We start from the raw sequence: 26,928 nt of genomic DNA, 5'->3' as shown, positions 1-26,928 counted from the left end.
GCACAGGAGGAGGAAAAGGGGAGAGCTGTTTGCAAAGCTGGAGTGTTTCCCTTCATAACCCAACACATCTAAAACCTCTCCCAGATCCTCTCTGGCCATGGTCAGTACCAATTGTGGAGGGATGAGATCAAGGAGCATCCTGGACCCTCAGGATTTCAACAGCCAGAAAATGTTTAACACACCACCATGGACTTTTCATCCAGGGATTTGTCCACAGGCTTCTCCTCTAAGGATGAGGTTGGACCACTGAGCAATAGAGCAGCTGCTGGACCACTACTAGCCCTATGCAGAAGCAGGGACCTCAGGAAGAAGGAGCACAACTGATCAGGACAGCAGGATGGAGAAGCAAGAAATGATTCTTCAAGGATTTATATGCAGCTTGTCGTGTCCAGTTCTGGGCTCCCTGGGATAGAAAAGCCAGGGATCTCCTGGAGAGAGTCCAGAGGAGGGACATGGAGATGCTGAAGGGCCTGGAGCATCTCCCCTGTGAGGAAAGGCTGAGGGAGCTGGGGCTGTTCAGCCTGGAGAGAAGAAGCCTGAGAGGGGATCTGATCACTGGGTATCAATAGCTGAAGGGTGGGACACAGGGGGACATGGGCAGCCTCTGCTCAGTGTCTGTGGGGACAGGACAAGGGGTGATGGGCTCAAGTTGGAGCACAGGGAGTTCCACACCAATATGTGGAAGAACTTTTCCACAGTGAGGGTGAGGGAGCCCTGGGACAGGCTGCCCAGGGGGGTGTGGAGTCTCCTTCTCTGGAGATATTCCAGCCCCATCTGGATGTCTCCCTGTGTGACCTGTCCTAGGGACCCTGCTTTGGCAGGGCGGTTGGACCCCATGATCCCTTGAGGTCCTTTCCAACCCCTCTGATCCTGTGATTCTGTCATTCTGTGATTCAATGCATGAAATAAGTTTATGGTGACAACTTATTAAGCTTCCACCAAAAAAAGGAGAAAATACCCAACCTAACGAGTCCTGAGACTACAGAAATATAAACAAGGAGTCAGCTGAGAGAAAGTCCCCATGTTAAAATTTTTTACAGAAAAATCAAGCAGCTGCCCCCATGAAAAACACCGTGTCCCACCTGGGGATGGAAAAGGACTTTTCCTGAGGAAGCAGCACTTCCTCGGGCAGGGGGTGCCAACCAGACCTACCCCTGTCAGCATGAGCACTGCCTGTGTTTTGTATGGATAAGGAATGAACCAGAGCTCTGGTGAAAGGATGTTGGAGGATAAAGAGACTCAGCAGGACCAAAAGGAAGGATTTTAGGAGAATCACAGAATCACAAGGCTGGAAAAGACCTTTAAGATCATCAAGTCCAACTGTTCCTGTCCTGTGCTGAACCAGATCCCTGAGCACCTCATCTCCCCTCTGTTAAACACACCCAGGGGTGGGGACTAAACCCCCTCCCTGGGCAGCCTGTGCCAGGCCCTGATCCTGCTCCAGGCCCCTGTTCCACAGCCCCACAACTCTGCCAGGGAAGAACTTTTCCCTCCCAGCTGAGCTGACCCTGCCCTGGGGCAGCTTGAGCCCATTGCCCCTTGTCCCATCTCCTGTCCCCTGGCTGAAGAGACCATCGCCCACCTCTCTGCACCCTCCTGGCAGGGCAGGGCAGGTGGGGAGAAGGTCTCCCCTCAGCCTCCTCTTCTCCAGGCTCAACACCCCCAGCTCCCTCAGCTGCTCCTCACAGCATTTGCCCTCCAGCCCCTTCCCCAGCCTGGTTGCCCTTCTCTGCACTCGCTCCAGGACCTCAATGTCCTTCTGATGCTGAGGAGCCCAGAACTGGACCCAGCACTCCAGCTGCAGCCTCCCCAGTGCCCAGTCCAGGGGCACAATCCCCTCCCCACACCTACTGGCCACACTGGGTCTGACACAAGCCAGGATGCCCTTGGCCTTCCTGGCCCCCTGGGCACACTGCTGGCTCATGCTCAGCCTGCAGTCACCCAACACCCCCAGGGCCTTCTCTGCCTGACAGCTCTCCAGCCAGTCTCCCCCAGCCTGGAGCGCTGCAGGGGGTTGTTCTGTCCCATGTGCAGCACTCTGCACGTGGTGTTGTTGATCTCCAGTGGGACAGTCCCAGTGCAGGTCACTCACGAGTGTCCTTGAGATCCCCTGGTCAAACTTCACCATCAGGGACGGGGCTTCTCATACCAGTTTGGTGTCTGTGGGCCAGATGGGTTGCCAGCAAAGACTGTAGCACACAATCCCCTCATCCCAGTGATTTATTCCAGTACATCTCCCTGTGTGGGTTCACAGTAGCCTCGTTTAATCTCCCTGCGTCTTACTGCTTAACGGTTCCCACGGGGGAACAATTTACCCACAGGCTTGGAGGCAGCTGATGGAAATGAGATGAGGAGAAGTATTTAATGCAGCCAGCTCGCTAATGGACACCATGGGGGAAAAGCTTATTTAATACAAACCGATTTTACAGCTGCAGCAGTTAAAGAGGGGACCAGCCTGACTCGCTTGTCTTTGCTCTGACACGCTCAGAGGGCTGGAGGACACCAACAAGAAAACCCACCTGATTCGTCCAAATATCACAGTCACAGAGTCACAGGGGGTGGAAGGGACCTCAAGGGATCATCTGGTCCAACCCCCCTGCCAAAGCAGGGTCCCTAAGACAGGTCACACAGGTCAGCATCCAGATGGGGCTGGAATATCTCCAGAGAAGGAGACTCCACACCCCCCTGGGCAGCCTGTCCCAGGGCTCCCTCACCCTCACTGTGGAAAAGTTCTTCCCCATATTGGTGTGGAACTCCCTGTGCTCTAACTTGAGCCCATCACCCCTTGTCCTGTCCCCACAGACACTGAGAAGAGGCTGCCCATGTCCCCCTGTGTCCTACCCTTCAGCTATTGATCCCCAGTGATCAGATCCCCTCTCAGGCTTCTTCTCTCCAGGCTGAACAGCCCCAGCTCCCTCAGCCTTTCCTCCCAGGGGAGATGCTCCAGGCCCTTCAGCATCTCCATGTCCCTCCTCTGGACTCTCTCCAGGAGATCCCTGGCTTTTCTATCCCAGGGAGCCCAGAACTGGACACAACACTCCAGGTGGAGCCTGACCAGGGCAGAGCAGAGGGGGAGGATCCCCTGCTGTGACCTGCTGCCCACACTCCTCCTGATGCCCCCCAGGATCCCATTGTCTCTCTCAGCCCCCAGGGCACACTGCTGGCTCATGGCCACCCTGTCACCCACCAGCACCCCCAGCTCCTTCTCCACAGAGCTCCTCTCCAGCAGGTCACCCCCAGCCTGTCCTGATTCCAGCAGTTATTCCTTCCCAGGTGCCAGACTCTCCACTTGCTTTTATTGAACCTCATCTGGTTTCTCCCTGCCCAGCTCTCCAGCCTGGCCAGGTCTCTCTGGATGGCAGCTCAGTGTCCTGTGTGTCACCCACTCCTCCCAGCTTTGGACCATCAGGTACTTGCTGAGGGTGGATGCTGCTCCCTCATTGAGTTCATCAATGAAGATGTTAAACAGAAGAGGGGTGGCAGCAGGGACAGGGAGGGGATTGTCCCTCTCTGCTCTGCCCTCAGGAGGCCCCAGCTGGAGTCCTGTGTCCAGAGCTGGGGCCCCAATACAAGAAAGATGGGGAACTGTTGGAGAGGGGCCAGAGGAGCCACAAAGATGATCAGAGGGCTGGAGCAGCTCCCCTATGAAGAGAGGATGGGGAAGCTGGGCTGGTTCAGCCTGGAGAAGAGAAGGCTGTGGGGGAACCTCATTGCAGCCTTCCAGTCCCTGAAGGGAGCAGAGAAACAGGAGGGGAATCAGCTTGTTAAAGGGCAGAGACTGGCAGGACAAGGGGGCTGGAGTGAAGCTGAAGGAGGGAAGGGGGAGATGAGATATTAGGGGGAAGTTCTTTGCAGAGAGAGTGGTGAGGGGCTGGAACAGGCTGCCCAGAGAGGGGGTGGATGCCCCATCCCTGGAGGTGTTCAAGGCCAGGTTGGATGGGGCCCTGGGCAACCTTGTGTAGCTCCAGGCCTGGAGGTTGGTGTCCCTGCCTGTGTCAGGGGGGTTGTACCTCTCTGATCCTTGGGGACCAGTCTATGATTTGGGTGTTCTTTTAGGAACCAAACATGGGTGGTGCAGTCATAGAAGAGGCTTTGCAGAGAAATAACCCCATGGACAAGATGAGCATCTCTCCTCCATGGCTCAATGACATGTCATCTGCTCATGACCACATCTCCTCCTGCTTATCTCTAGTGGCTTTGCCCACTGGTGGTACCTCACCCCTTGTGCCCACCAGCCTCACCCCCTCCTCTCCCAGCGAACACACGCCCCAAGCCAAGATTCAAGCACAAGGACACGTGTAGAAGGAGGGATGAGGAACCAGAGAGGAGCTTTTACTGTAGAACAGCTCATTAAAACGTCTTTGGAAAACCCTGAGGAGCACCTGCAAGAGGCCCCATTTCTCCCTCTCTTCCCACTTCCTCCTTCAGGCTTCCCCCAGTGCAGGTGACCAGACCAGAGGGACCAGCCTCACCCAGCATGACCACTTCAGGGTGTCAAAGCAGGTCATGGAGCTCCAGGCAAGACAGCAAGGAGATCTCTGTGGTGGGCACCTCTTTGTGCCTTTAGCTAAGCCAAATACCATACTGTGTTTAGAGATGAGTTGAGACACAGAGCTATTTGGAGCTGTAATTCACCAGCTGCTTCACCAAGTTGTACTTCCAGGGCCCTCCATTCCCCTTTAAGAAGCTGCAGCTCCACAGGCATCCACACAGGGTAGAGAAACTTTCCAACAACCAACCAAAGAATGGGGGAGGATGTTGGAAAACAAAGTTCTGGCTCTGCTACCAGCTCCATCTTGGGGGTAACACTCTCCTAACAAAGGACATGGACACACTCTTGTAGGGGAACTATGAGGTCCCTCCAGTCATGCACACTCTTGTAAGGGTACTACAAGGTCCCTCCACTCATGCACACTCTTGTAGTGGAGCTACAAGGTCCCTCCACTCTTGCACACTCTTGTAGGGGAGCTACAAGGTCCTTCCACTCTTGCACACTCTTGTAAGGGTACTACAAGGTCCCTCCACTCTTGCACACTCTTGTAGGAGAACTATGAGGTCCCTCCACTCATGCACACTCTTGTAGGGGAGCTACAAGGTCCCTCCACTCATGCACACTCTTGTAGGAGAACTACGAGGTCACTCTACTCTTGCACACTCTTGTAGGAGAACTATGAGGTCCCTCCACTCTTGCACACTCCTGTAGGAGAACTATGAGGTCCCTCCACTCTTGCACACTCTTGTAGGAGAACTATGAGGTTCCTCCACTCTTGCACACTCTTGTAGGGGAGCTACAAGGTCCCTCCACTCTTGCACACTCTTGTAGGGGAGCTACAAGGTCCCTCCACTCTTGCACACTCTTGTAGGAGAACTATGAGGTCCCTCCACTCTTGCACACTCTTGTAAGGGTACTACAAGGTCCCTTCACTCTTGCACACTCTTGTAGGAGAACTACGAGGTCCCTCTACTCTTGCACACTCTTGTAGGAGAACTATGAGGTTCCTCCACTCTTGCACACTCTTGTAGGGGAGCTACAAGGTCCCTCCACTCTTGCACACTCTTGTAGGGGAGCTACAAGGTCCCTCCACTCTTGCACACTCTTGTAGGAGAACTATGAGGTCCCTCCACTCTTGCACACTCTTGTAAGGGTACTACAAGGTCCCTTCACTCTTGCACACTCTTGTAGGAGAACTACGAGGTCCCTCTACTCTTGCACACTCTTGTAGGAGAACTATGATGTCCCTCCACTCTTGCACACTCTTGTAAGGGTACTACAAGGTCCCTCCACTCATGCACACTCTTGTAGGGGAGCTACAAGGTCCCTCCCAGAGTCTACAGTCTACATTTACCCTCTACAGTCTCCATTCCTGAGGAAGGGACTTGGAAATGCAAAATTAAAGCTTTCTCACTTATTCTGAGTTCCTGATGAAGCCAGAGCAGAGTTGTGATGGTCAAAGGCCAATCAACTTGGCATAAGCACCCTGCAAGACCTTCTAGAAAGTACTTAGGAGGCGACCCTGTCAACGCCACGCTATAAATCATGGGTGAGAATGGCCATTTTTGATGAAGGTCTGATAAAAAACAGCCATCACAATCCATCAGGGGAGCAGAGAGAGGAAAACACAACTGAGAGAAGAGCCCAGTGTGCCCAACTCCTCATTACCAGCCAGCCTCACTGGAGTTTAACCCCTGAGGATGCCACGCTGGCATCACACACCTTGCTCATCCCACATCTTATCTCCCTGCGTCCTTTACAGTTCAAACCACAGGCAAAAGGTTCTTTAGAATGTTCAATGGGATCCTGGGCTCCATCAGCAGAGGGGTGGCAGCAGGGACAGGGAGGGGATTGTCCCTCTCTGCTCTGCCCTCAGGAGGCCCCAGCTGGAGTCCTGTGGCCAGAGCTGGGGCCCCAATACAAGAAAGATGGGGAGCTGTTGGGAGAGGGGTCAGAGGAGCCACAAGGATGATCAGAGGGCTGGAGCAGCTCCCCCTGTGAAGAGAGGCTGAGGGAGCTGGGCTGGTTCAGCCTGGAGAAGAGAAGGCTGTGGGGGGACCTCATTGCAGCCTCCCAGTCCCTGAAGGGAGCAGAGAAACAGGAGGGGAATCAGCTTGTTCAAAGGGCAGAGACTGGCAGGACAAGGGGGATGGAGTGAAGCTGAAGGAGGGAAGGGTGAGATGAGATATTAGGGGGAAGTTCTTTGCAGAGAGAGTGGTGAGGGGCTGGAACAGGCTGCCCAGAGAGGTGGTGGGTGCCCCATCCCTGGAGGTGTTCAAGGCCAGGTTGGATGGGGCCCTGGGCAACCTTGTGTAGCTCCAGGCCTGGAGGTTGGTGTCCCTGCCTGTGGCAGGGGGGTTGGAACTCTCTGATCCTTGGGTTCCCTCCCAACCCAGACCAGGCTGTGATTCTCTGATTCCTTGGACAGGGAAAAGCAGAACAAGAGAAGATTTACTCCCATCCTAAATTATTCAGAAGAAAAGGGACGGTGCATCTTTAACAAGCCATCGTTTTATGAAGCAAGGTTAACATTTTCACTTGATTCAGTAGAATATTAGAAACTCTCCGGGGTCCATTTGAGGACTTTCTACTTTGAGGAAAAGGAACAGACTCAGCACTTTTTCTATTATTTAGAGAATAAAATTAACCCTTAATGGCCCAAGCTGGTATTTCTCCTCCCCAGTTAAATATGGCCCACTCAGCAATTTCTCCCCATATATAATTACAGGCTGCTATCCATCATCTGTAGGAGAATGCTTTTCTGACACTCTCAAAGTGACACTGTAAGCACTTTTACTAATAGAATAAATATTCTAAATATCTCTTTTATATTTTCATTTAAATTGGAATATTTTAACCATAATTGTTAAGGGCCTCTGTCTGCCTGGCCAGTGCTGTGCTGGAGGGAGGCAGCAGGATGCCTGTGTTTTCCTTCAGAGGAAATGTTTATCCTGCCAGCAGTCCCCTCCACACACTGCCACAAAAAGTAATTAGGCACGAGCCTAATTTATGAGCTCTTCCCTCTACTCTTGCTGATGTCCTGCTTTCCTTAAAGCTCTTGCTTTTGGCTTCTTTCCTCCCTCCCTCTTTCTTTTTGCCTGGTTTTTGCTGTGGGTCCATCTGGAAAGGGTGGGATTGCCTTGCAGAAGGTGTTACCCACTGTTGTGTTTGGGTTTTGGGGTGGTGGCTTTGTATGCTGCTGGCACGGTGATGGGTGCTGAGGACCTACAGCTTAACTTGTTGGGTTCTACCTTTGTTAATCATAGAATCATAGATTGGTCTGGGTTGGAAGGGACCCCAAGGATCACAGAGCTCCAAACCCCCTGCCACAGGCAGGGCCACCAACCTCCAGGCCTGGAGCTACACAAGGTTGCCCAGGGCCCCAGCCAACCTGGCCCTGAACACCTCCAGGGATGGGGCATCCACCACCTCTCTGGGCAGCCTGTTCCAGCCCCTCACCACTCTCTCTGCAAAGAACTTCCCCATAATATCTAATTTAAACCTTCTCTCATTCAGCTTTAGTCCACTAATGAGATTGAGAAAAGGAGGATAAGGGACCTATGGGGCTCCAGGCCAGAGCACTCCATGGATCCAACCATCTGACTGCTCAACCCAGCCACTTCTCAGAATCACAAGGTTGGAAAAGACCTTTTAAGATCATCAAGTCCAACCATTCCCATCCTAAGCTAAACCAGATCCCTGATCACCTCATCTACCCTTTTTTTTTAATACATCCAGGGGTGGTGACTCGACCCCCTGCCTGGGCAGCCTGTGCCAGGCTCTGACAACTCCTTCAGGAAAATTTTTTTTTCTAATGTCCAATCTAAACCTGCCCTGGGGCAGCTTGAGCCCATTGCCCCTTGTCCCATCTCCTGGCCCCTGGCTGAAGAGACCATCGCCCACCTCTCTGCACCCTCCTGGCAGGGCAGGGCAGGTGGGGAGAAGGTCTCCCCTCAGCTTCCTCTTCTCCAGGCTCAACACCCCCAGCTCCCTCAGCTGCTCCTCACAGCATTTGCCCTCCAGCCCCTTCCCCAGCCTGGTTGCCCTTCTCTGCACTCGCTCCAGGACCTCAATGTCCTTCTGATGCTGAGGAGCCCAGAACTGGACCCAGCACTCCAGCTGCAGCCTCCCCAGTGCCCAGTCCAGGGGCACAATCCCCTCCCCAGCCCTACTGGCCACACTGGGTCTGACACAAGCCAGGATGCCCTTGGCCTTCCTGGCCACCTGGGCACACTGCTGGCTCATGCTCAGCCTGCAGTCACCCAACACCCCCAGGTCCTTCTCTGCCTGACAGCTCTCCAGCCAGTCTCCCCCAGCCTGGAGCGCTGCAGGGGGTTGTTCTGTCCCATGGGCAGCACTCTGCACTTGGCCTTGGTAAACCTCATCCCCTTGGGCTCAGCCCATGGGTCCAGCCTGTCCAGATCTCTCCCTAGTGAGAAGCAGCCAAAATCCCAAGGGAGTTAGTAATCTCCAGGAGCAGCAAGTCTAAGCAGAACAGTGCTCAGCAGACATTTATTCATGTATTATCTATTAAATTCAACAAAATAACATCGTTCCCCAGGCCCACTGGGGTGTATTTGGGTTGGTGCCCTGTGATCTGGCAGACTTGAAGCAATCAAAATCATTGCTTCAATTAGTGGTTCAGGAGGTTTTTTTTCAGCTGAAGAGCCGATTTCAAGAAGGGGCTGCAAAGTTCCTGTGGTATTTTCAGTGTGGTACCTGGAGATTTCAGCTCAAGAAGGTGGCTTAACATGGCCAAGTGGAGAGTGCTGTACATGGGACAGAAGAACCCCATGCAAAGCCAGCGTGGAAAATAAAAGCTCAGGAGGTCTGTGGGTTTTCTATGTAAAACAGAGACTCAGAAGCCTTTTCCTTTGTATCTTGTCTGTTTAACTGAGGAGTTTTCCTGGTAGGTGCTTGGGTATGGAACTCCATGGGGAAGCTCCTCCTGGGGAATGACCAACATGACATTTCCAAGCTACAGCCTTTCATTTGTTTCCTTTTCTTTTCCCCTCTTGGGAAGATAACTAAACCTCTTTGCCCATCATTCTTTGGAAAGCCATGGGAGTGCTGTTCATGACATCCAGCTGTTGAGCAGCTTCCAGCTCTACAGCTCCTACAGCATTGGAGGGGTTGGAAAGTTTCTCAAAGAGATCATCAAGTCCAATCCCCCTGCCAAAGCAGGTTCCTTAGGACAGATAGCTCACACAAAAACCAGCTTGTGGCTTCATTAAGGACACAACCATCCCAGAACTCCATGAACCACTTCCCATTTTTACCTTTTCTCCCATGGGACAATAGCCTTTCAGGAAATCCTGGCACACTTCTGCCTTCCTGGACACGTAGACGTGGCTGTATGGGCAGTTGCTGTTGCTGCAGATCCCCTTCAAGAAGTAGGAGCACACTGGCATCTGCAAAGGCAGAGGATGAGAAGAAACCCATTAGTTCCCCCCCCTCCAAAACTCAGGATTAGGAACCATTCCAACACCCAGAACTGAAATAAAAGCATGACTAGTCCCAGAGGTATTTTTAAGCTCATCTACTGGTCTCCTGCAATGCAGCTCCCTGGAATTATGTGGTCCCAGTGTATATACCCACAAGGTGAAGGCACTACCCTGAGCATCCTTCAGGATGCTGGAGAGAGGGTGGAAAGGGTGAAACTACCACCAGAAAGAAAACTGCCCCTGTAAAGCCTGGGGAAGGGATGGGGGAACTGTAACAAACTTGGGTATCACAGGGGCTTTGCTGGCACGATGCATGTAGTGGGTTTATCTTCTGATGATGCTCCCAACTGACCTGGAAGAGAAGGGGGTTCTGCTCAGCAGGGTCCTCACTCACTAAAGACACTAAGCTGAGCTTGACTGAGGACCAAGAACACCCTTCCCAAGGGGTGATCCAGCTGCTGTGGAAGGCACAGTGGCACAGGGCTCACGCCCAGCCTGGCTGCACTCTCCCATGGGGGTTTCTGGCTACAGCAAAGGCTAAAACAGCATCCTGGAGGTGCCTCCCCCTAATTTGGCTCTTCTATGGGTATGGAGCTGGCTGGAGGATGGTTAGATGCTCCAGGAGGGGTGGATGTGGTTAGATGCTCCAGGAGGGGTGGATATGGTTAGATGTTCCAGGAGGGATGCACGTGGTTAGATGCTCCAGGAGGGATGCCCCAGAAGGGAGGGAAAGAAGGAGGAAAGCCCAGGCTCCTGCTGAGGAGAGAGGTTGGATACACAGAGCAGAGCCCCACTCCCACTCTCCCAAGCTTTACAAGCACGACAGCTGCCAAGGCACAGCAAAGGAGCGAAGATCTTCATCGTCCTCAAACCACAAACTTCACCTTCTCTGCCAGCTGTTATAATTAAAACCAAATTACCAGCCTGCTGTGATATTTCAGCATCCTTAACTCACAGGTTACTGCAGGCAACTTCCCCACCCAACCAAGCAGCTGCTGAGGAGAGCATGAGCTTCCTAAAACCATCACAATGGTCCAGCTCCTCCAGCTCAACCCCTTTCCCACTCCACCACACCGCATCTCCTTACTACTCAGCGCAGTATCAATCCCTCCCTTCATCAGGAGCATCTCAGTCCCACCAGTTTGAGCATCCCCAAACTAATATTTACAATCCTCTAATAACCAGAGCTAAGGCTATCCAGGAAAAAAAACAAACCCTCTCCCTTTTCCCAAAGGATACATTAGGGTTTGAATTAAATTGGCTCATTTGAAGCAAAGGGAAAAATAGTGGGGAGGGGAGCAGAAAGAAAACAAAGGGTGCTTTAAAAGAGAAGAGTTTATTTTTAATTGTCTTTTAACTGCAGACATTAACATAAAGGACAGGGCTCTGGGGCTATCTGGGGTTTTTTTTTGGTGGTGGTGGTGGTGGTGTGACCGTAAACGATTCTCTTAATGTAGTTTTTGATATAGAGCCCAAATTAGCTCTAATAAAAAGGGATAATAAAGGCAGCTCTCGGAGAAAGCACTCCTCCTAGCTGTCAAGGCTGAGCCATTATCAAGAGGAAGCAGCTCTCTCATTTCAATTAACCTTGTTTGCACCCCACTACGTCCACACAAATAACAATAACATTAATTCAAGGCGCCGGCGCGCTGAGTCCGTCTTAGGCAGCTCTGACTCCGAACAAGCAGCGGAGCCGGGAGCTAATGAACCCGAAACTCAACGTTGAATTGCTCACAACAGAGTTTTGAAGCTCTATTAGGGAGAAAAAATGCTGATTCTTTTTGAGTTCCTCAAGGGGAAAAGCTGTTGGAACAGCAGCGGGCGGGTGCTGGGAGTGGCGGGCTCACGGTAACCTTCACTCGCCAAGCTATTCAGTCAGAGCCTGGAGGGGATTCTGGCAGTCCTTGGGATGGTTCTGCCACATCATGTGGTTTTGATGGATGATTTTCAGCCAAGGGATTGGCCAGGGAGGTGGGGGATGCCCCATCTCTGGAGGGGTCCAAGGCCAGGTTGGATGGGGCCCTGGGTAACCTTGTGTAGCTCCAGGTCTGGAGGTTGGTGTCCCTGCCTGTGGCAGGGGGGTTGGAGCTCTCTGATCCTTGGGGTCCCCTCCAACCCAGAACAGCCTATGATTCTATGGCAACCTAATTTTTTTAAGAAAACGAAGCCTCAATGCTCCTTTTCAGACCAATTTCACCAGTAAGGGGGAAGTTCTTCCCAGAGAGAGTGGTGAGGGGCTGGAACAGGCTGCCCAGAGAGGTGGTGGGTGCCCCATCCCTGGAGGTGTTCAAGGACAGGTTGGATGGGGCCCTGGGCAACCTTGTGTATCATAGAATCATAGAATGGTCTGGGTTGGAAGGGACCCCAAGGATCAGAGAGTTCCAACCCCCCTGCCACAGGCAGGGACACCAACCTCCAGGCCTGGAGCTACACAAGGTTGCCCAGGGCCCCATCCGGCCTGGCCTTGAACACCTCCAGGGATGGGGCATCCACCACCTCTCTGGGCAGCCTGTTCCAGCCCCTCACCACTCTTTCTGTAAAAAACTTCCCCCTAATATCTAATCTAAACCTTCCCTCCTTCAGCTTCACTCCATCCCCCTTGTCCTGCCATTATCTGCTCTTTTAAAAAGCTGATTCCCCTCCTGTTCCTCTTCACCCTTCAGGGACTGGGAGGCTGCAATGAGGTCACCCCACAGCCTTCTCTTCTCCAGGCTGAACAAGCCCAGTTCCCTCAGCCTCTCTTTGTAGGGCAGGTGCTCCAGCCCTCTAATCATCCTTGTGGCCCTCCTCTGAACCCTCTCCAACAGTTCCACATCCTTCTTGTGTAGCTCCAGGCCTGGAGGTTGGTGGCCCTGCCTGTGGCGGGGGGTTGGAACTCTCTGATCCTTGGGGTCCCTTCCAACCCAGACCAGTCTATGAATCTCTGACTGTCCTGCATCCCATCTGGACACCTATCTGTGCAACCTGTCCTAGGAACATTGGGTTGGACCCAATGATCTCTCGAGGTCCTTTCCAACTCCTATGATTCTGTGATCCCCTGTGGGGCAAAATTCCCCAAGCACCAGCTTTCCCTCTCCTCCAAGCTCCTTTTTCCACTGCCAGAAGGGTCGTTTGGTTTTAGGAAGCAGCTGCAAAGCATCGTGTCCATCTGGAGCAGCCCTCAGCCCCAAAGAGTGTCTCCTCCTTGGAGCAAAGGTTTTGCTGCTTAGGATAGAGACAAGCTCCCCACTGCTCCAACAGCTGAGCCCATGCAGCTTTCCCATAGAAAACAGAGGGATTGTCCTCATTTTTTCAGTGGGGAAACTGAGGCACGGCATCACCCCATGGTTTAGCATGAGTGTTGTCTTCAAACCAATGGTTAAGCCTACCTGAAACTTCTCTGGTGAGGAGGTTGTGGGGTTCTCCCCCTTCCCCACAGCTACAAAATCCAATCAAGAGTCAACTAACAAGGAACCAGCATAAGTAACAACCCCCAATCCACAGCCAACCCCCAATCCACAGCCAACCCCGCGTCACTGTTAACCACTAAAACCCCAACTCAGACAGCCAAAACCAAGTCATTGTTGCCCCCACTGATCCATCATCTGAGGAACAGGTGGGATCTGCTCCAAAAAACCCCAGGAGCTGGGTGAAAAACTGCTGCTTTCCTCTGCTGAGCGACTTCACCTGCCTTTCTCCACGGCTGATAAATGAGCCTAACGCCACCTCTGCTAGTAATCACCTGGGTTAACAGGGAGCTACAGGGCTTGAAAAGCAAAGTCTCCCCTCTCTTTGGGTAGCAGCATCCCCACAGCTATAAATCACCCTGAAAACAGACTTGAACTCCTCACAGGAGGTTGTTTCTCTTCCAACCCGCGTTGGCGACAAGGTGGTGAGCGGAGACCTCTGAACCATCCCTCAGGGTGGCTGATCTAGGGAACAATAATCCTCCTCCCCCAGAACAACAGGGCTCTGAAAGCAGTTGTTTGTAAGGCATGGAAGAGAGCTGGCACCTGCCTGCTTCGTTTGTGGGGTTGTTAATTTAAGGACTCATCTTGGTTTTAAGTGAGGGATGAACTGCTAAGGAAGATGTAGGGATGGGCAGAGCCCACCAGTGCTCTTTTGGACCTACATCCCAGGGGTTCTGTCCCCAAAATGCCATCAGCAAAAAAGCTCTTCTGCAAGAGGCTTTAGCATGTCCCCACTGTTTTTTAATTGAGTTTTTTAACCATTATTCATTCCCAGTTTCTAACTGGTGGGGTGCTGCTAATGGGGAAATCATTGAGTGTTCCATGGTATGCTGCAACCATCCTTCCCCAACTATCCACCCAAAACAGAGCCCATAAGCCAAAAAGTTTGAGCTCCTCCTTGAGACACCAGTGTTTCTAGAGGGGAAACTGAGGCAACTTAAACATGTTGGTGAATATTCCCAGATATGGAAACCACCTGGCAAAAACCCATCCACATCCAGCTGTTGGTGGACGTGGCTGTGGTCACACCTCTGACTAACAAGGGCAAATGAACCATCTCCAACTCCCAAATCTCACCCAAGTCTCGGCCCTGGGACCAAAATCAAGCCCTAACAGTTGCTGAAATACCATTTAACTTGCTGGTAGAGGTGGGAGCTGGGTTGCATGATGCAGTTAGCACTCACACATCATTCCTTTGGGTGAAAAAAAGCCAACAGCCCCACATACATGATGACAGGGTGGCCATGAGCCAGCAGTGTGCCCTGGGGGCTGAGAGAGACAATGGGATCCTGGGGGGCATCAGGAGGAGTGTGGGCAGCAGGTCACAGGAGGGGATCCTCCCCCTCTGCTCTGCCCTGCTCAGGCCCCACCTGGAGTGTTGTGTCCAGTTCTGGGCTCCCTGGGATAGAAAAGCCAGGGATCTCCTGGAGAGAGACCAGAGGAGGGACATGGAGATGCTGAAGGGCCTGGAGCATCTCCCCTGTGAGGAAAGGCTGAGGGAGCTGGGGCTGTTCAGCCTGGAGAGAAGAAGACTAAGGGGGGACCTTATTAATGTTTATCAACCTCTTAAGTATGGGATGCAGGGGGAAATGGCCAGCCCCTTCTCAGTGTCTGTGGGGACAGGACAAGGGGCAATGGCTGCAAGTTAGAAGTAGGAAGTTCCACACCAATATGAGGAAGAACTTCTTCCCAGTGAGGGTGAGGGAGCCCTGGGACAGGCTGCCCAGGGGGGTGTGGAGTCTCCTTCTCTGGAGATATTCCAGCCCCATCTGGATGTCTCCCTGTGTGGCCTGTCCTAGGGACCCTGCTTTGGCAGGGGGGTTGGACCCCATGATCTCTGGAGTTCCCTTCCAACCCCTCTGATTCTATGATTCTATGATACACACTAAATCTACAGTAATTATAAGGTTTCTGAACACACTAACAACCAACCCCTTGGAAAACCTCTCTGCTCTCTTGGCTTCTTTATTTCTTAAGTCTAACTATATGCTACAGGAAGAAAAAAAACCCAGCAAAAAGCCACACTAGCAGTCCTTCTCCCTTCCATCAATCCTCATCCTCATTCCTCTTCTGACACGCCACGAGTCGGGGAGTACAGCTGTCCCCAGTCTATCTCCTCTATTTTATATACTGGTGATTAAGTGACTCTGAAGAGAGATACATGTAAAAAACATATGGTGCTTTGTGTTTCACTCCCAGAGTCTCTGCTCACTGCCACAGTAACTTATGAGCTCCCCAATGACAAGGAACGTGCCTTAGGCTGGAGCAGCTCCCCTATGAAGAGAGGCTGAGGAAGCTGGGCTGGCTCAGCCTGGAGAAGAGAAGGCTGTGGGGGGACCTCATTGCAGCCTGAAGGGAGCAGAGGAACAGGAGGGGAATCAGCTTGTTCAAAGGGCAGAGACTGGCAGGACAAGGGGGATGGAGTGAAGCTGGAGGAGGGAAGGGTGAGATGAGATATTAGGGGGAAGTTCTTTGCAGAGAGAGTGGTGAGGGGCTGGAACAGGCTGCCCAGAGAGGGGGTGGGTGCCCCATCCCTGGAGGTGTTCAAGGCCAGGTTGGCTGGGACCCTGGGCAACCTTGTGTAGCTCCAGGCCTGGAGGTTGGTGTCCCTGCCTGTGGCAGGGGGTTTGGAAGCCTCTGATCCTTGGGGTCCCTTCCAACCCAGACCAGTCTGGGATTCTATGATGAAGGGAAGGGAAGGGAAGGGAAGGGAAGGGAAGGGAAGGGAAGGGAAGGGAAGGGAAGGGAAGGGAAGGGAAGGGAAGGGAAGGGAAGGGAAGGGAAGGGAAGGGAAGGGAAGGGAAGGGAAGGGAAGGGAAGGGAAGGGAAGGGAAGGGAAGGGAAGGGAAGGGAAGGGAAGGGAAGGGAAGGGAAGGGAAGGGAAGGGAAGGGAAGGGAAGGGAAGGGAAGGGAAGGGAAGGGAAGGGAAGGTCACTGCATGCTCAAAGGAAAATAGTATTGGAAAAGATCTTGTCACATATGCTGGTGAGACCCAATGTCCTGTATGTCAAATCCTTTACAGGTCAGGAATTGCATTGGAATTATCTATCTGATGATGTTGGATGGGGAACGGAGGATGGAGATGCTCAAAGGGAGTGGGGAGGACAAGGTGTTATTAAGGACAATTCACCGTTCCTGTCCTGTGCTGAACCAGATCCCTGAGCACCTCATCTCCCCTCTGTTAAACACACCCAGGGGTGGGGACTCAGCCCCCTCCCTGGGCAGCCTGTGCCAGGCCCTGACCCTGCTCCAGGCCCCTGTTCCACAGCCCCACAACTCTGCCAGGGAAGAACTTTTCCCTCCCAGCTGAGCTGACCCTGCCCTGGGGCAGCTTGAGCCCATTGCCCCTTGTCCCATCTCCTGGCCCCTGGCTGAAGAGACCATCGCCCACCTCTCTGCACCCTCCTGGCAGGGCAGGGGAGGTGGGGAGAAGGTCTCCCCTCAGCCTCCTCTTCTCCAGGCTCAACACCCCCAGCTCCCTCAGCTGCTCCTCACAGGATTTGCCCTCCAGCCCCTTCCCCAGCCTGGTTGCCCTTCTCTGCACTCGCTCCAGGACCTCAATGTCCTTCTGATGCTGAGGAGCGCAGAACTGGACCCAGCACCCCAGGTGCAGCCTCCCCAATGCCAGTTCTCCAAATCCATCCCACCAAGCTGATATCTTGTAGCACATCCCAGCTCAGCAAAGGATTCACAGCTGCACTTAACCCTTCACCACCGAATTCACCTCAGCTTCAACGCTTGAGGTCTCCAAAAGCTACGTCTGGCCAGAGATCCCAACCACTGCATGGAGGTTAATCTGCTAAATTGTCAGCTGATAATCACTAAGAAGAAAACCTAATTAGTTTTTTCCACCTCACTCTGTAATAAAACCACCAAACCCCAAAACCATCATGAAGGTTGAAAACAATGATGGACTCAAAAGCCGTTCTACCAGCTGGTTTCACTGCCTGGCTTTTTAGAAAGGTTAATTTATACCTCCAAGCTCCTCCATGTTAGAACATCCTCTTCTCCTGACCCCAGCACAGGGTGATTTAGAGGGGAGGGTTATCCTACAGAAGTAGCTAAGGATTAGACACACACACAAACACAACTCCTGTGTTCTTTCTCTCTGATCCCTGGAGGTTAAGCACTCCTTAACCCACCAGATGCTACCCAATGTAGTCCCAGGTGCTCTGGTTCCCAATTCATTGCTTAATGCATTCATCCAGGAGTTGGAGTTGATGGTTCTGTGCTCCCTGGGATAGAAAAGACAGGGATCTCCTGGAGAGAGTCTAGAGGAGGGACATGGAGATGATTAAAGGGCTGGAGCATCCCCCCTGTGAGGAAAGGCTGAAGGAGCTGGGGCTGTTCAGCCTGGAGAGGAGAAGCCTGAGAGGGGATCTGATCACTGGGTATCAATAGCTGAAGGGTGGGACACAGGGGGACATGGGCAGCCTCTGCTCAGTGTCTGTGGGGACAGGACAAGGGGTGATGGGCTCAAGTTGGAGCACAGAGAAGCTCCACACCAGTATGTGGAAGAACTTCTTCCCAGTGAGGGTGAGGGAGCCCTGGGACAGGCTGCCCAGGGGGGTTGTGGAGTCTCCTTCTCTGGAGATATTCCAGCCCCATCTGGATGTCTCCCTGTGTGACCTGTCCTAGGGACCCTGCTTTGGCAGGGGGGTTGGACCTGATGATCTCTGGAGATCCCTTCCAACCCCCACATCTCTGTGGTCCTTGTAGGTCCCTTCCAGCTCAGGAGATTCCATGATTCTGTGACCTACAATTCACCACACCGACCAAGAGGGACACTCTCCTCTCACAACCCCACCTTCAGCCTCCACAGCTCAGCAAGCAAGCTAGAAACAAGCTGTTGGAGGCACTCCTCAGTGAGGTAGACTTCCCTACAACCACCAACACAGGTCTGCTCACTCACAGAGCTGCACCAGACTCGCTGGGAAGATGTACAGACCTTGTCCTTGGACACCTTGTGGGAGAAGGAACAGGTCCCATCTGTCTTCTTGCATGTGCCACGGAGAAACCTGTAGAGAACAATCAGGAGAGGGTTGAGGACAAGGGAGGTAGCAAAACACACCATTTTAAACACCAAGCATCAGTCTTGGCCCATGACCACGTTTGCCCCAAGGCCACAAACACAGATGGCTGCTGCTGAGCTTTGGTGTTGAAGCCCATTTCATGCCTTAAGTTGGTACAGGTCCTTCTTTGCAGAAGAGTAGTTGATGCTTCCTGACAGATTTTTGTCCTTTCAATGAATTTGGCTGCTCATTAATAGGTACCAGCAAGACCTGTATCATGAGGTTCAGAGATGATGCTCCCAGAAAGGTCCTTCCTAGAGCTTTGACCACACCAGATGCTGGATGAAGCAGTAGGAGGACCTCAAGTTATAACCAGCCAACAATGAGGAGAAGCAGAGACAGGCACACTACAGAAGCCAACATCCCAAAGCACATGAGGCTGGTTGGACTGAGAATACCTCAGAGGTATTAGCATGTTATTGTGGGAAGAAAACTGGTCCAAACTCCAAGGGTCTGTGTTCTGAATTGCACAGCTTTGCAGGGAAGTTCTGGAGCAAAGAATATGCTCCCAGCTTTATCCATAATATCTGGGCAAATGCAGAGCTGAGCATGGAGAGATTCATTAAAAAAGTAATAAAATTCAGATTGGTTTGAACCAATAGAGATGTGAGAACCAGGTGGTTGATGGCAACCAGCTTTCCAGATGATTGTGATTGCAGCAGAGCTACATGCACCTCCTCAAAACACTCAGATCTGGAAAATAAAGGCCACCCTAAACCAAAAGTAGACTGGGTTCAAGGCCAGGCTGGATAAGGCTTTGGATAAACTGGTCTAGTTGAGGGTGTCCCTGCCCATAGCAGGGGGGTTAGACAGTCTTGGAGGTCCCTTCCAACCCAAACCAATCTGTGATTCTATGATAACAGAAAGCAGAGAACAGGATTGGAGCTAGAAAGCCTCAGGGTAAAATATTACATGGGATTGGAAGTGTATTAGTCCTGTAGCACTTTGTGGAAGTGGGTCATGATGGAGAACCAAAAGACCTCAAGGACCAGCAATTCTTAAAGCATTCAAGCAAATCTCAAGGAGCAGCAAATCTCAAGGACCAGCAAGAACTCAAGAACTCAATCTCAAGGACCAGCAAGATCTGCTGTGCAAGGAGCAGAGCTGAAATCCAGGCTTGGTCACAAACATAAGAAGAACCAAGAGTTCAAAGTGAGGATTCAGTAGCCAGTATCCCTTGTCCTCAGTGTCACCAGAAGTAATCCTGGCCAGATAACTTGGATACAAGTCCCTTGGTGCTCACAAAGATGTGGGAGAATGGGTGAGAGCAAGTGAAATCAATTAAGAAATAAATAAATCACCTTTCCCTCCTGTAGGGTCTCCCCCTGAGCTTTATCCAACCTCCAAATGATTTCTAGCACGGCAGCAATTTAAGGGAGATATTACTCAGGGAGTTCATCAGCAGAGTTGGCTTTTCTACACTTTTTAAACGACTAATAATATAGTTTAATCAACTGTTGGGCATGTATAATGAACTGACAACATGAATCACTCCTCCTGCCATAAATTATCAGGTCTCATCGCTCTGTGGCGTCACAGGCTGAAGAATTCCAACCTGTTGCATGAATCTGAGAGGATCTGAGAAATGATGTTAGGAGAAATCACCTGGTGTGTGGTCAGGGCAGGTCCTCAAGTCACTCAGCTCAGACCTGCACCACTAGTTTGCAACTGGGAAGGAATAACTGCTGGAATCAGGACAGGCTGGGGGTGACCTGCTGGAGAGGAGCTCTGTGGAGAAGGACCTGGGGGTCCTGGTGGGTGACAGGGTGGCCATGAGCCAGCAGTGTGCCCTGGGGGCTGAGAGAGACAAGGGGATCCTGGGGGGCATCAGGAGGAGTGTGGCCAGCAGGTCACAGGAGGGGATCCTCCCCCTCTGCTCTGCCCTGGTCAGGCTCCACCTGGAGTGTTGTGTCCAGTTCTGGGCTCCCTGGGATAGAAAAGCCAGGGATCTCCTGGAGAGAGTATGGGATGCAGGGGGAAATGGCCAGCCCCTTTCCAGTGGTCTGTGGGTACAGGACAAGGGGTGATGGCCTCAAGTTGGAGCACAGGAAGTTCCACACCAATATACAGAAGAACCTTTACACAGTGAGGGTGACAGAGCACTGGGACAGGCTGCCCAGGGGGTGTGGAGTCTCCTTCTCTGGAGATATTCCAGCCCCATCTGGATGTCTCCCTGTGTGACCTGTCCTAGAGACCCTACTTTGGCAGGGGGGCTAGATCTGATGATCTCTGGAGGTCCCTTCCAACCCCTATGATTCTGTGATTCTCTGATCTGCACCAGGTAATTACCCAGGACTCACCAAATCATTTAAATCAGATGTTCTTCTTGCATTGTAGCTTCTAAATTCCACCTGTCAAACCCTGACGGTATCTACAACCTGACACCAGTGAGTCACTGACTAAGGACTATTATCTGATTCTATTTAAGACATGTTGTCTTGATCTTATTACTGATCCTTAAAACACTACACTGATTTTAAAATATTTTTAGAGCTTCTGTATTATGATATGGAAGGTTATTTCCTAGATGGAAATGTCCTGGTGATGGTATCCACCTCCAAAATGTGAAAGAAATCATTTTGTGATGGCTACAGAACAACCAAAATGTGTGTCTTGAACTTGAAGGCTGGATGTGAAATGCTTTATTAGCATTTACAGGTGTAATGCTGCACAAATTTAGAGAAAAATTATAAGGAGAGATTAAATAGACCATGATTCTCCAGTCTGGGAAGTTGGTACAGAGAAGGGAGGAGTATGTAGCTATAAATTGTGATTAGAAAGTGATCAAGGACTGATTACCCCATCCTTCTCAAGAACCACAAGTGAGGAGGAATAGAATCACAGAATCATAGAATGGTCTGGGCTGGAAGGGACCCCAAGGCCTGGAGCTACACAAGGTTGCCCAGGGCCCCAGCCAACCTGGCCTTGAACTCCTCCAGGGATGGAGCATCCACCACCTCTCTGGGCAGCCTCTCCCAGCCCCTCACCACTCTCTCTGCAAAGAACTTCCCCCTAATATCTCATCTCACCCTTCCCTCCTCCAGCTTCACTCCATCCCCGTTGTCCTGCCAGTCTCTGCCCTTTGAACAAGCTGATTCCCCTCCTGTTTCTCTGCTCCCTTCAGGGACTGGGAGGCTGCAATGAGGTCCCCCCACAGCCTTCTCTTCTCCAGGCTGAACCAGCCCAGCTCCCTCAGCCTCTCTTCATAGGGGAACTGCTCCAGCCCTCTGATCATCTTCCTGGCTCCTCTGACCCCTCTCCAACAGTCCCACATCTTTCTTGTATTGGGGCCCCAGCTCAGGACACAGGACTCCAGCTGGCACCATAGTAAAGCAGCCAGTTGAAGAAGCACTTTTCACACATTCCATAATTCAGCTGTGCAACCCACTGCCATAAATAGCATGTGCTGAAGAAAGGACTAAATAAAGTCACCAAAACAACCCCAAACTGCTGGTAATTACATGATGATGTCTTGGTGGTAACCTCCAGCAGCTGAAAACCTCATCATAGAATCATAGACTGGTCTGGGTTGGAAGGGACCCCAAGGATCAGAGAGTTCCAACCCCCCTGCCACAGGCAGGGACACCAACCTCCAGGCCTGGAGCTACACAAGGTTGCCCAGGGTCCCATCCAACCTGGCCTTGGACACCTCCAGGGATGGGGCATCTACCACCTCTGTGGGCAAATGTGTGTTTGTGGGTGGGATGTGCCACACAACTTTATTCACTGACAGGAGAAAGAGCCTTTCTGTGTCTTTTCTTCTCCTCCTCCTCCTCCTGCTGACCCACCAACGCTGGGTAGGTTCTAGTCCTGACTCATAGTCTTACCTCTCCATTACTGGCTTGTTCCCCTGAGGAATATCACCACGAGCAAACACCAAAGCCCCAATCTACTGTGATAAATCCAAAGCATGCTGAGATCTGCTCCATACCTAGTGCAGACAGCCACCTTCTCTGGGTCATGGATGTAGGGGCAGCTCTCCCCACGGTTGCACTTGCCGAAGCGGTTGTAGTACATACAGTATTCCTTCTTCTTCTTCCTCTGCTTGGCTTGGCGGATGATGGCCAAGCTCCTCTGAACAGCACGGCTAAACAGAGGGAAACAGAGCAGGTCAGGTAAACATCTCCAACTCCAACTCAACAGCACCACAGAGAAAACAGGGCAACAGCATTTGAAACCACAGAGGAGCCCAAGTTTTACTTCGGTGAGAGAGAGATGGTAGAAGAATTCATAGAGTCATAGAATCCCAGACTGGTCTGGGTTGGAAGGGACCCCAAGGATCACAGAGCTCCAACCCCCCTGACACAGGCAGGGACACCAACCTCCAGGCCTGGAGCTACACAAGGTTGCCCAGGGCCCCAGCCAACCTGGCCTTGAACACCTCCAGGGATGGAGCACCCACCACCTCTCTGGGCAGCCTGTTCCAGCCCCTCACCACTCTCTCTGCAAAGAACTTCCCCCTAATATCTCATCTCACCCTTCCCTCCTCCAGCTTCACTCCATCCCCCTTGTCCTGCCAGTCTCTGCCCTTTGAACAAGCTGATTCCCCTCCTGTTCCTCTGCTCCCTTCAGGGACTGGAAGGCTGCAATGAGGTCCCCCCACAGCCTTCTCTTCTCCAAGCTGAACCAGCCCAGCTCCCTCAGCCTCTCTTTGTAAGGCAGGTGCTCCAGCCCTCTGATCATCCTTGTGGCTCCTCTGACCCCTCTCCAACAGTTCCACATCTTTCTTGTATTGGGGACCCCACATCTGGACACAGGACTCCAGCTGGGGCCTCACAAGGGCAGAGTAGAGAGGGACAATCCCCTCCCTGTCCCTGCTGCCACCCCTCTGCTGATGGAGCCCAGGATACCATTGGCCCTACGAGCTGCAAGAGCACACTGCTGGCTCATGTTCAGTTTCTCATCCACCACAATCCCCAAGTCCTTCTCAGCAGGGCTACTCTCAAGAAGCTCTTCTCCCAGTCTGTATCTGTGTCTGGGATTCCTCCAGCCCAAGTGCAACACCTCACACTTCACAGTGTTGAACCTCATTAGGTTCCCCTGGGCCCATCTTTCCAGCCTGTCAAGATCCCTCTGGATGGCTCCTTTCCTTCTTGTTGTGTCAACCCCACCACTCAGCTTGGTGTCATCCACAAACTTGCTGAGGGTGCACTCAATTCCATCACCCATGTCACTGATGCCATGTCCTAAGCTCTCATAGCTTTGGGTTTTGGCCACCTTTACTCTTGAGTTATTAAGAATTTGTAAGATGAGGCCAATCTCCCCAGAAACACCTCAATTTGGTACAGGATGAAGCCCATGGAGCAGGACAGGCTGTGGCTAACTTCCTGGAAAGGACCTCTGTAGAAGACAAGAATCCTGGGGAGCAACAAAGCATCCAGGTGCATCCAGGAGTCAGCGAGGTGCCCTTGTAGTAATGACACTAGCCACATCCTGGGCTGTACGAGCAGGAATGCAGCTGGGAGGATGAAGAAGGGGATCTATCCATTCTATATGGCACTTCTGAGACCACAGTTGGGCACTGGGTCCAGTTTGGGGCTTCCAGTACAACGCAGACAGTGATGGATGGAAGTGCCTGGAGTGGAGGCCACCAAGGTGGTTGGGGCAGCAGCACAGGATGTCTGAGAAGAGGCCATGGCCTGATTTGCTCAGCAAGGAGAAGGCCAAGGGAGATCTTATTGTCCTCTGTGACTTCTCTAGGATGGTGTAGAGAAGGTGGAACCAGATCTTCTCAGAGAGATACGTTGGAAGGACAAGAGGCCCTTGGGGCAGGAGGAACAACAGAGTTCTCCAGGGTTCTCCATGACCTTCTCCTGTGATTTTATGAGCATGGAGAAAGCTTCTGACAGTTCTGGGGAACATGGTGAGGCAGAAAACATCCTCTCCCCTTCTGGGCTCATGCAGCACAGGATGCAAACACTGAACAACTTTGAGGGCACCTCAGCACATCCCTGCCAGCTGGCCCACTGCACTCCCCAGGGCTATTCAAGGGCTTCAAGTGAGCACCTGCTTATGTACCTCAATGAATGAGAGCCCATGTGATGGCCACAGGAACAGAAGGTAACACCAAGTATCAGAAAAGCTTGATGTTAACTGCCTGGTCCCACCACTACAAGTTACTTCAGGCTGTCAAAAGTTGCTTAGGAAACATTATCCATAAGCTCCCAGCTGAGGAGGTCATCACCCAGCAGCTATAGAGATGTATGGGGCCAGGAGAAAGAGGGCAAGTGTTGAGATGCTGGTGAATGCAACACCACAGAGGGGACATTTGATCTCTCCAAGCAGATCATTAGAAGGTTGACAGCACTGTCAACTCAAGTTTGCAGAGGACACAAGAGCTCTGGATGGGGGCAAAGCAAGCCACTCGCCTCAGGTTCTCTGGGTAGCTGCATGGATTGCTTCCTTAGAGACTAAGGCTAAATATTTACATATAAAATTGCTTTAATATAAGTATAATATATAAATATTACATATTATTTATGTAGTTCCACAGTCTTGGTCCTCCTGGTGTGGCAACAACAGGTCCAAGGGTCGCAGTAGCATGACCCATGATAACTACTCACCCAAGGGAACTATTCTAGGGGAAGGAACCCACATTTTCCCCTCTGTAATTACTGACTGTGGGCAGCTCTCAAGTTAAAATGCAATAAGCAAAAGAGAACTTCAGACAGCCAAAAGGCTGAAACACCCACCTCTTTCCTCACAAATGCTTTGGGGGGGGGACACACTGAGCTCCACCACTTCTTGGTACTAGAGGTGCTTCCAAGGCTAACTCAAGGCAAGTCATGATACAGTATGACAAGCACTTAAAAAATAATTAACAATATTTCTTCACTAAAATGATAATACCAGGAAAAATTTCTCCCATACTCAACATCTCAAGTACTTGTGATACCTGGTCAGGCCACCACCAGCTTGACCCACACAGAAAACATTTGCAAGTTGGACTCTACCACCAAAGAATGCAGATGGTAGATTTAAAATGAGTTGATATATGTGGTAGGGCATGTTAAAATGTAGATAGATTCTAGCTTTATGTCTGTACACAGACATCTGGAACCAACATGTTCTGGGAATAATTTTTGGGAATCAATTTTAGGCTGCTACAGTTAAGAGGGACTTGTCTGCAAAGGCTCATACTTAAGGACATGGTGATATGTAGCACATCTGGGGCTTGTTCAGCCTGGAGAAGAGAAGGCTGTGGGGGGACCTCATTGCAGCCTCCCAGTCCCTGAAGGGAGCAGAGGAACAGGAGGGGAATCAGCTTGTTCAAAGGGCAGAGACTGGCAGGACAAGGGGGATGGAGTGAAGCTGAAGGAGGGAAGGGTTAGAGGAGATATTAGGGGGAAGTTCTTTGCAGAGAGAGTGGTGAGGGGCTGGAACAGGCTGCCCAGAGAGGGGGTAGGTGCCCCGTCCCTGGGGGTGTCCAAGGCCAGGTTGGCTGGGGCCCTGGGCAACCTTGTGTAGCTCCAGGCTTGGAGGTTGGTGTCCCTGCCTGTGGCAGGGGGTTGGAGCTCTCTGATCCGTGGGGTCCCTTCCAACCCAGACCAGTCTATGATTCTATGATCAAAAATAAACCAGCAAGGAAAAAAGCCAACGTGCTCTCAGCCTCCCATACATGGTGCTTTCCATGAGACATGTTCCCAGTTGATGGGTGGGACAGCAAGAAGGAAAGCTTGAGGTTTACTGGGTTACATCAGGATGGGGGGAAAAGCCCCCAAAATATCCTTTGAGCACAATATCTTTGATTTAAAAGGGACTTTCCAAGCAGGATTTGGTGTTCTTTGTTTACAGAGAACTGTTGCTATCTGTTACCAACACCTCAAACCCTTTCCAAGGAGATATCACAGCTTCCTGCTGAGCTGAAAACCACCTCGTAGCAGAAGACAGGAGAAAAGCAGCAGCCAGAGCTTCACAAAATAAAAAGGCAGTTGAATAGCTGCAGCTCAAGCTTCTGACCCCCTCCCAGGAGTAAAACACAGGCAGCATCCAGAGGGAGCACGTTGTTTGTCCCCCCCCATGAGTACAGACCTGGCGATGTATCGGCTCGTGGCTGATCTGTTCAGGCAGCTGGATGGAGAAGAGCCAGGACTGGGAGTAGAATGCAGCCTTGCTGTTGGGAACAGAGAAGGAAACACAAACACATCAGGTTTTGCTTGGAAGCGAAATGTTTTGCAGGAATTACAGAATCACAAGGTTGGAAAAGACCTTGAAGATCATCAAGTCCAACCATTCCCATCCTAAGCTGAACCATATCCCTGAACACCTCACCTACCCATCTGCTGAACACATCCTGGGAAGGTGACTCAATCACATCCCTGAGCAGCCACTTCCAGGCCCTGACAACTCTTTCAGAGAAGAACTTTTCCCTCCCAGCTGAGCTGACCCTGCCCTGGGGCAGCTTGAGCCCATTGCCCCTTGTCCCATCTCCTGGCCCCTGGCTGCAGAGACCATCGCCCACCTCTCTGCAC

The 26,928-nt window shown here is 51.8% G+C and overlaps 1 protein-coding gene across 1 annotated transcript in view; it reads right to left on the bottom strand.

The window, feature by feature from the left end:
* Positions 1-26,928, bottom strand: part of ZC3H3 (zinc finger CCCH-type containing 3) — a 189,025-nt gene that overhangs the window by 25,924 nt on the left and 136,173 nt on the right. Inside the window, exons 6-9 of the mRNA XM_084280181.1 lie at positions 26,489-26,570; positions 22,389-22,544; positions 18,334-18,403; positions 9,772-9,903 (exon numbers count right to left, since the gene is read on the bottom strand). Of these exons, the coding sequence (XP_084136307.1) occupies positions 9,772-9,903; positions 18,334-18,403; positions 22,389-22,544; positions 26,489-26,570 (440 nt within the window). The remainder of the gene's footprint in view (positions 1-9,771; positions 9,904-18,333; positions 18,404-22,388; positions 22,545-26,488; positions 26,571-26,928) is intronic.

This window comes from Gallinula chloropus (genome assembly GCF_964237585.1).
Source record: "Gallinula chloropus genome assembly, chromosome: 2".
In the NCBI taxonomy this organism is placed as follows: Eukaryota; Metazoa; Chordata; class Aves; order Gruiformes; family Rallidae; genus Gallinula; species Gallinula chloropus.
The sequence above is the reverse complement of the archived record's forward strand: the minus strand, read 5'-3'. Positions and strand labels throughout refer to the sequence as shown.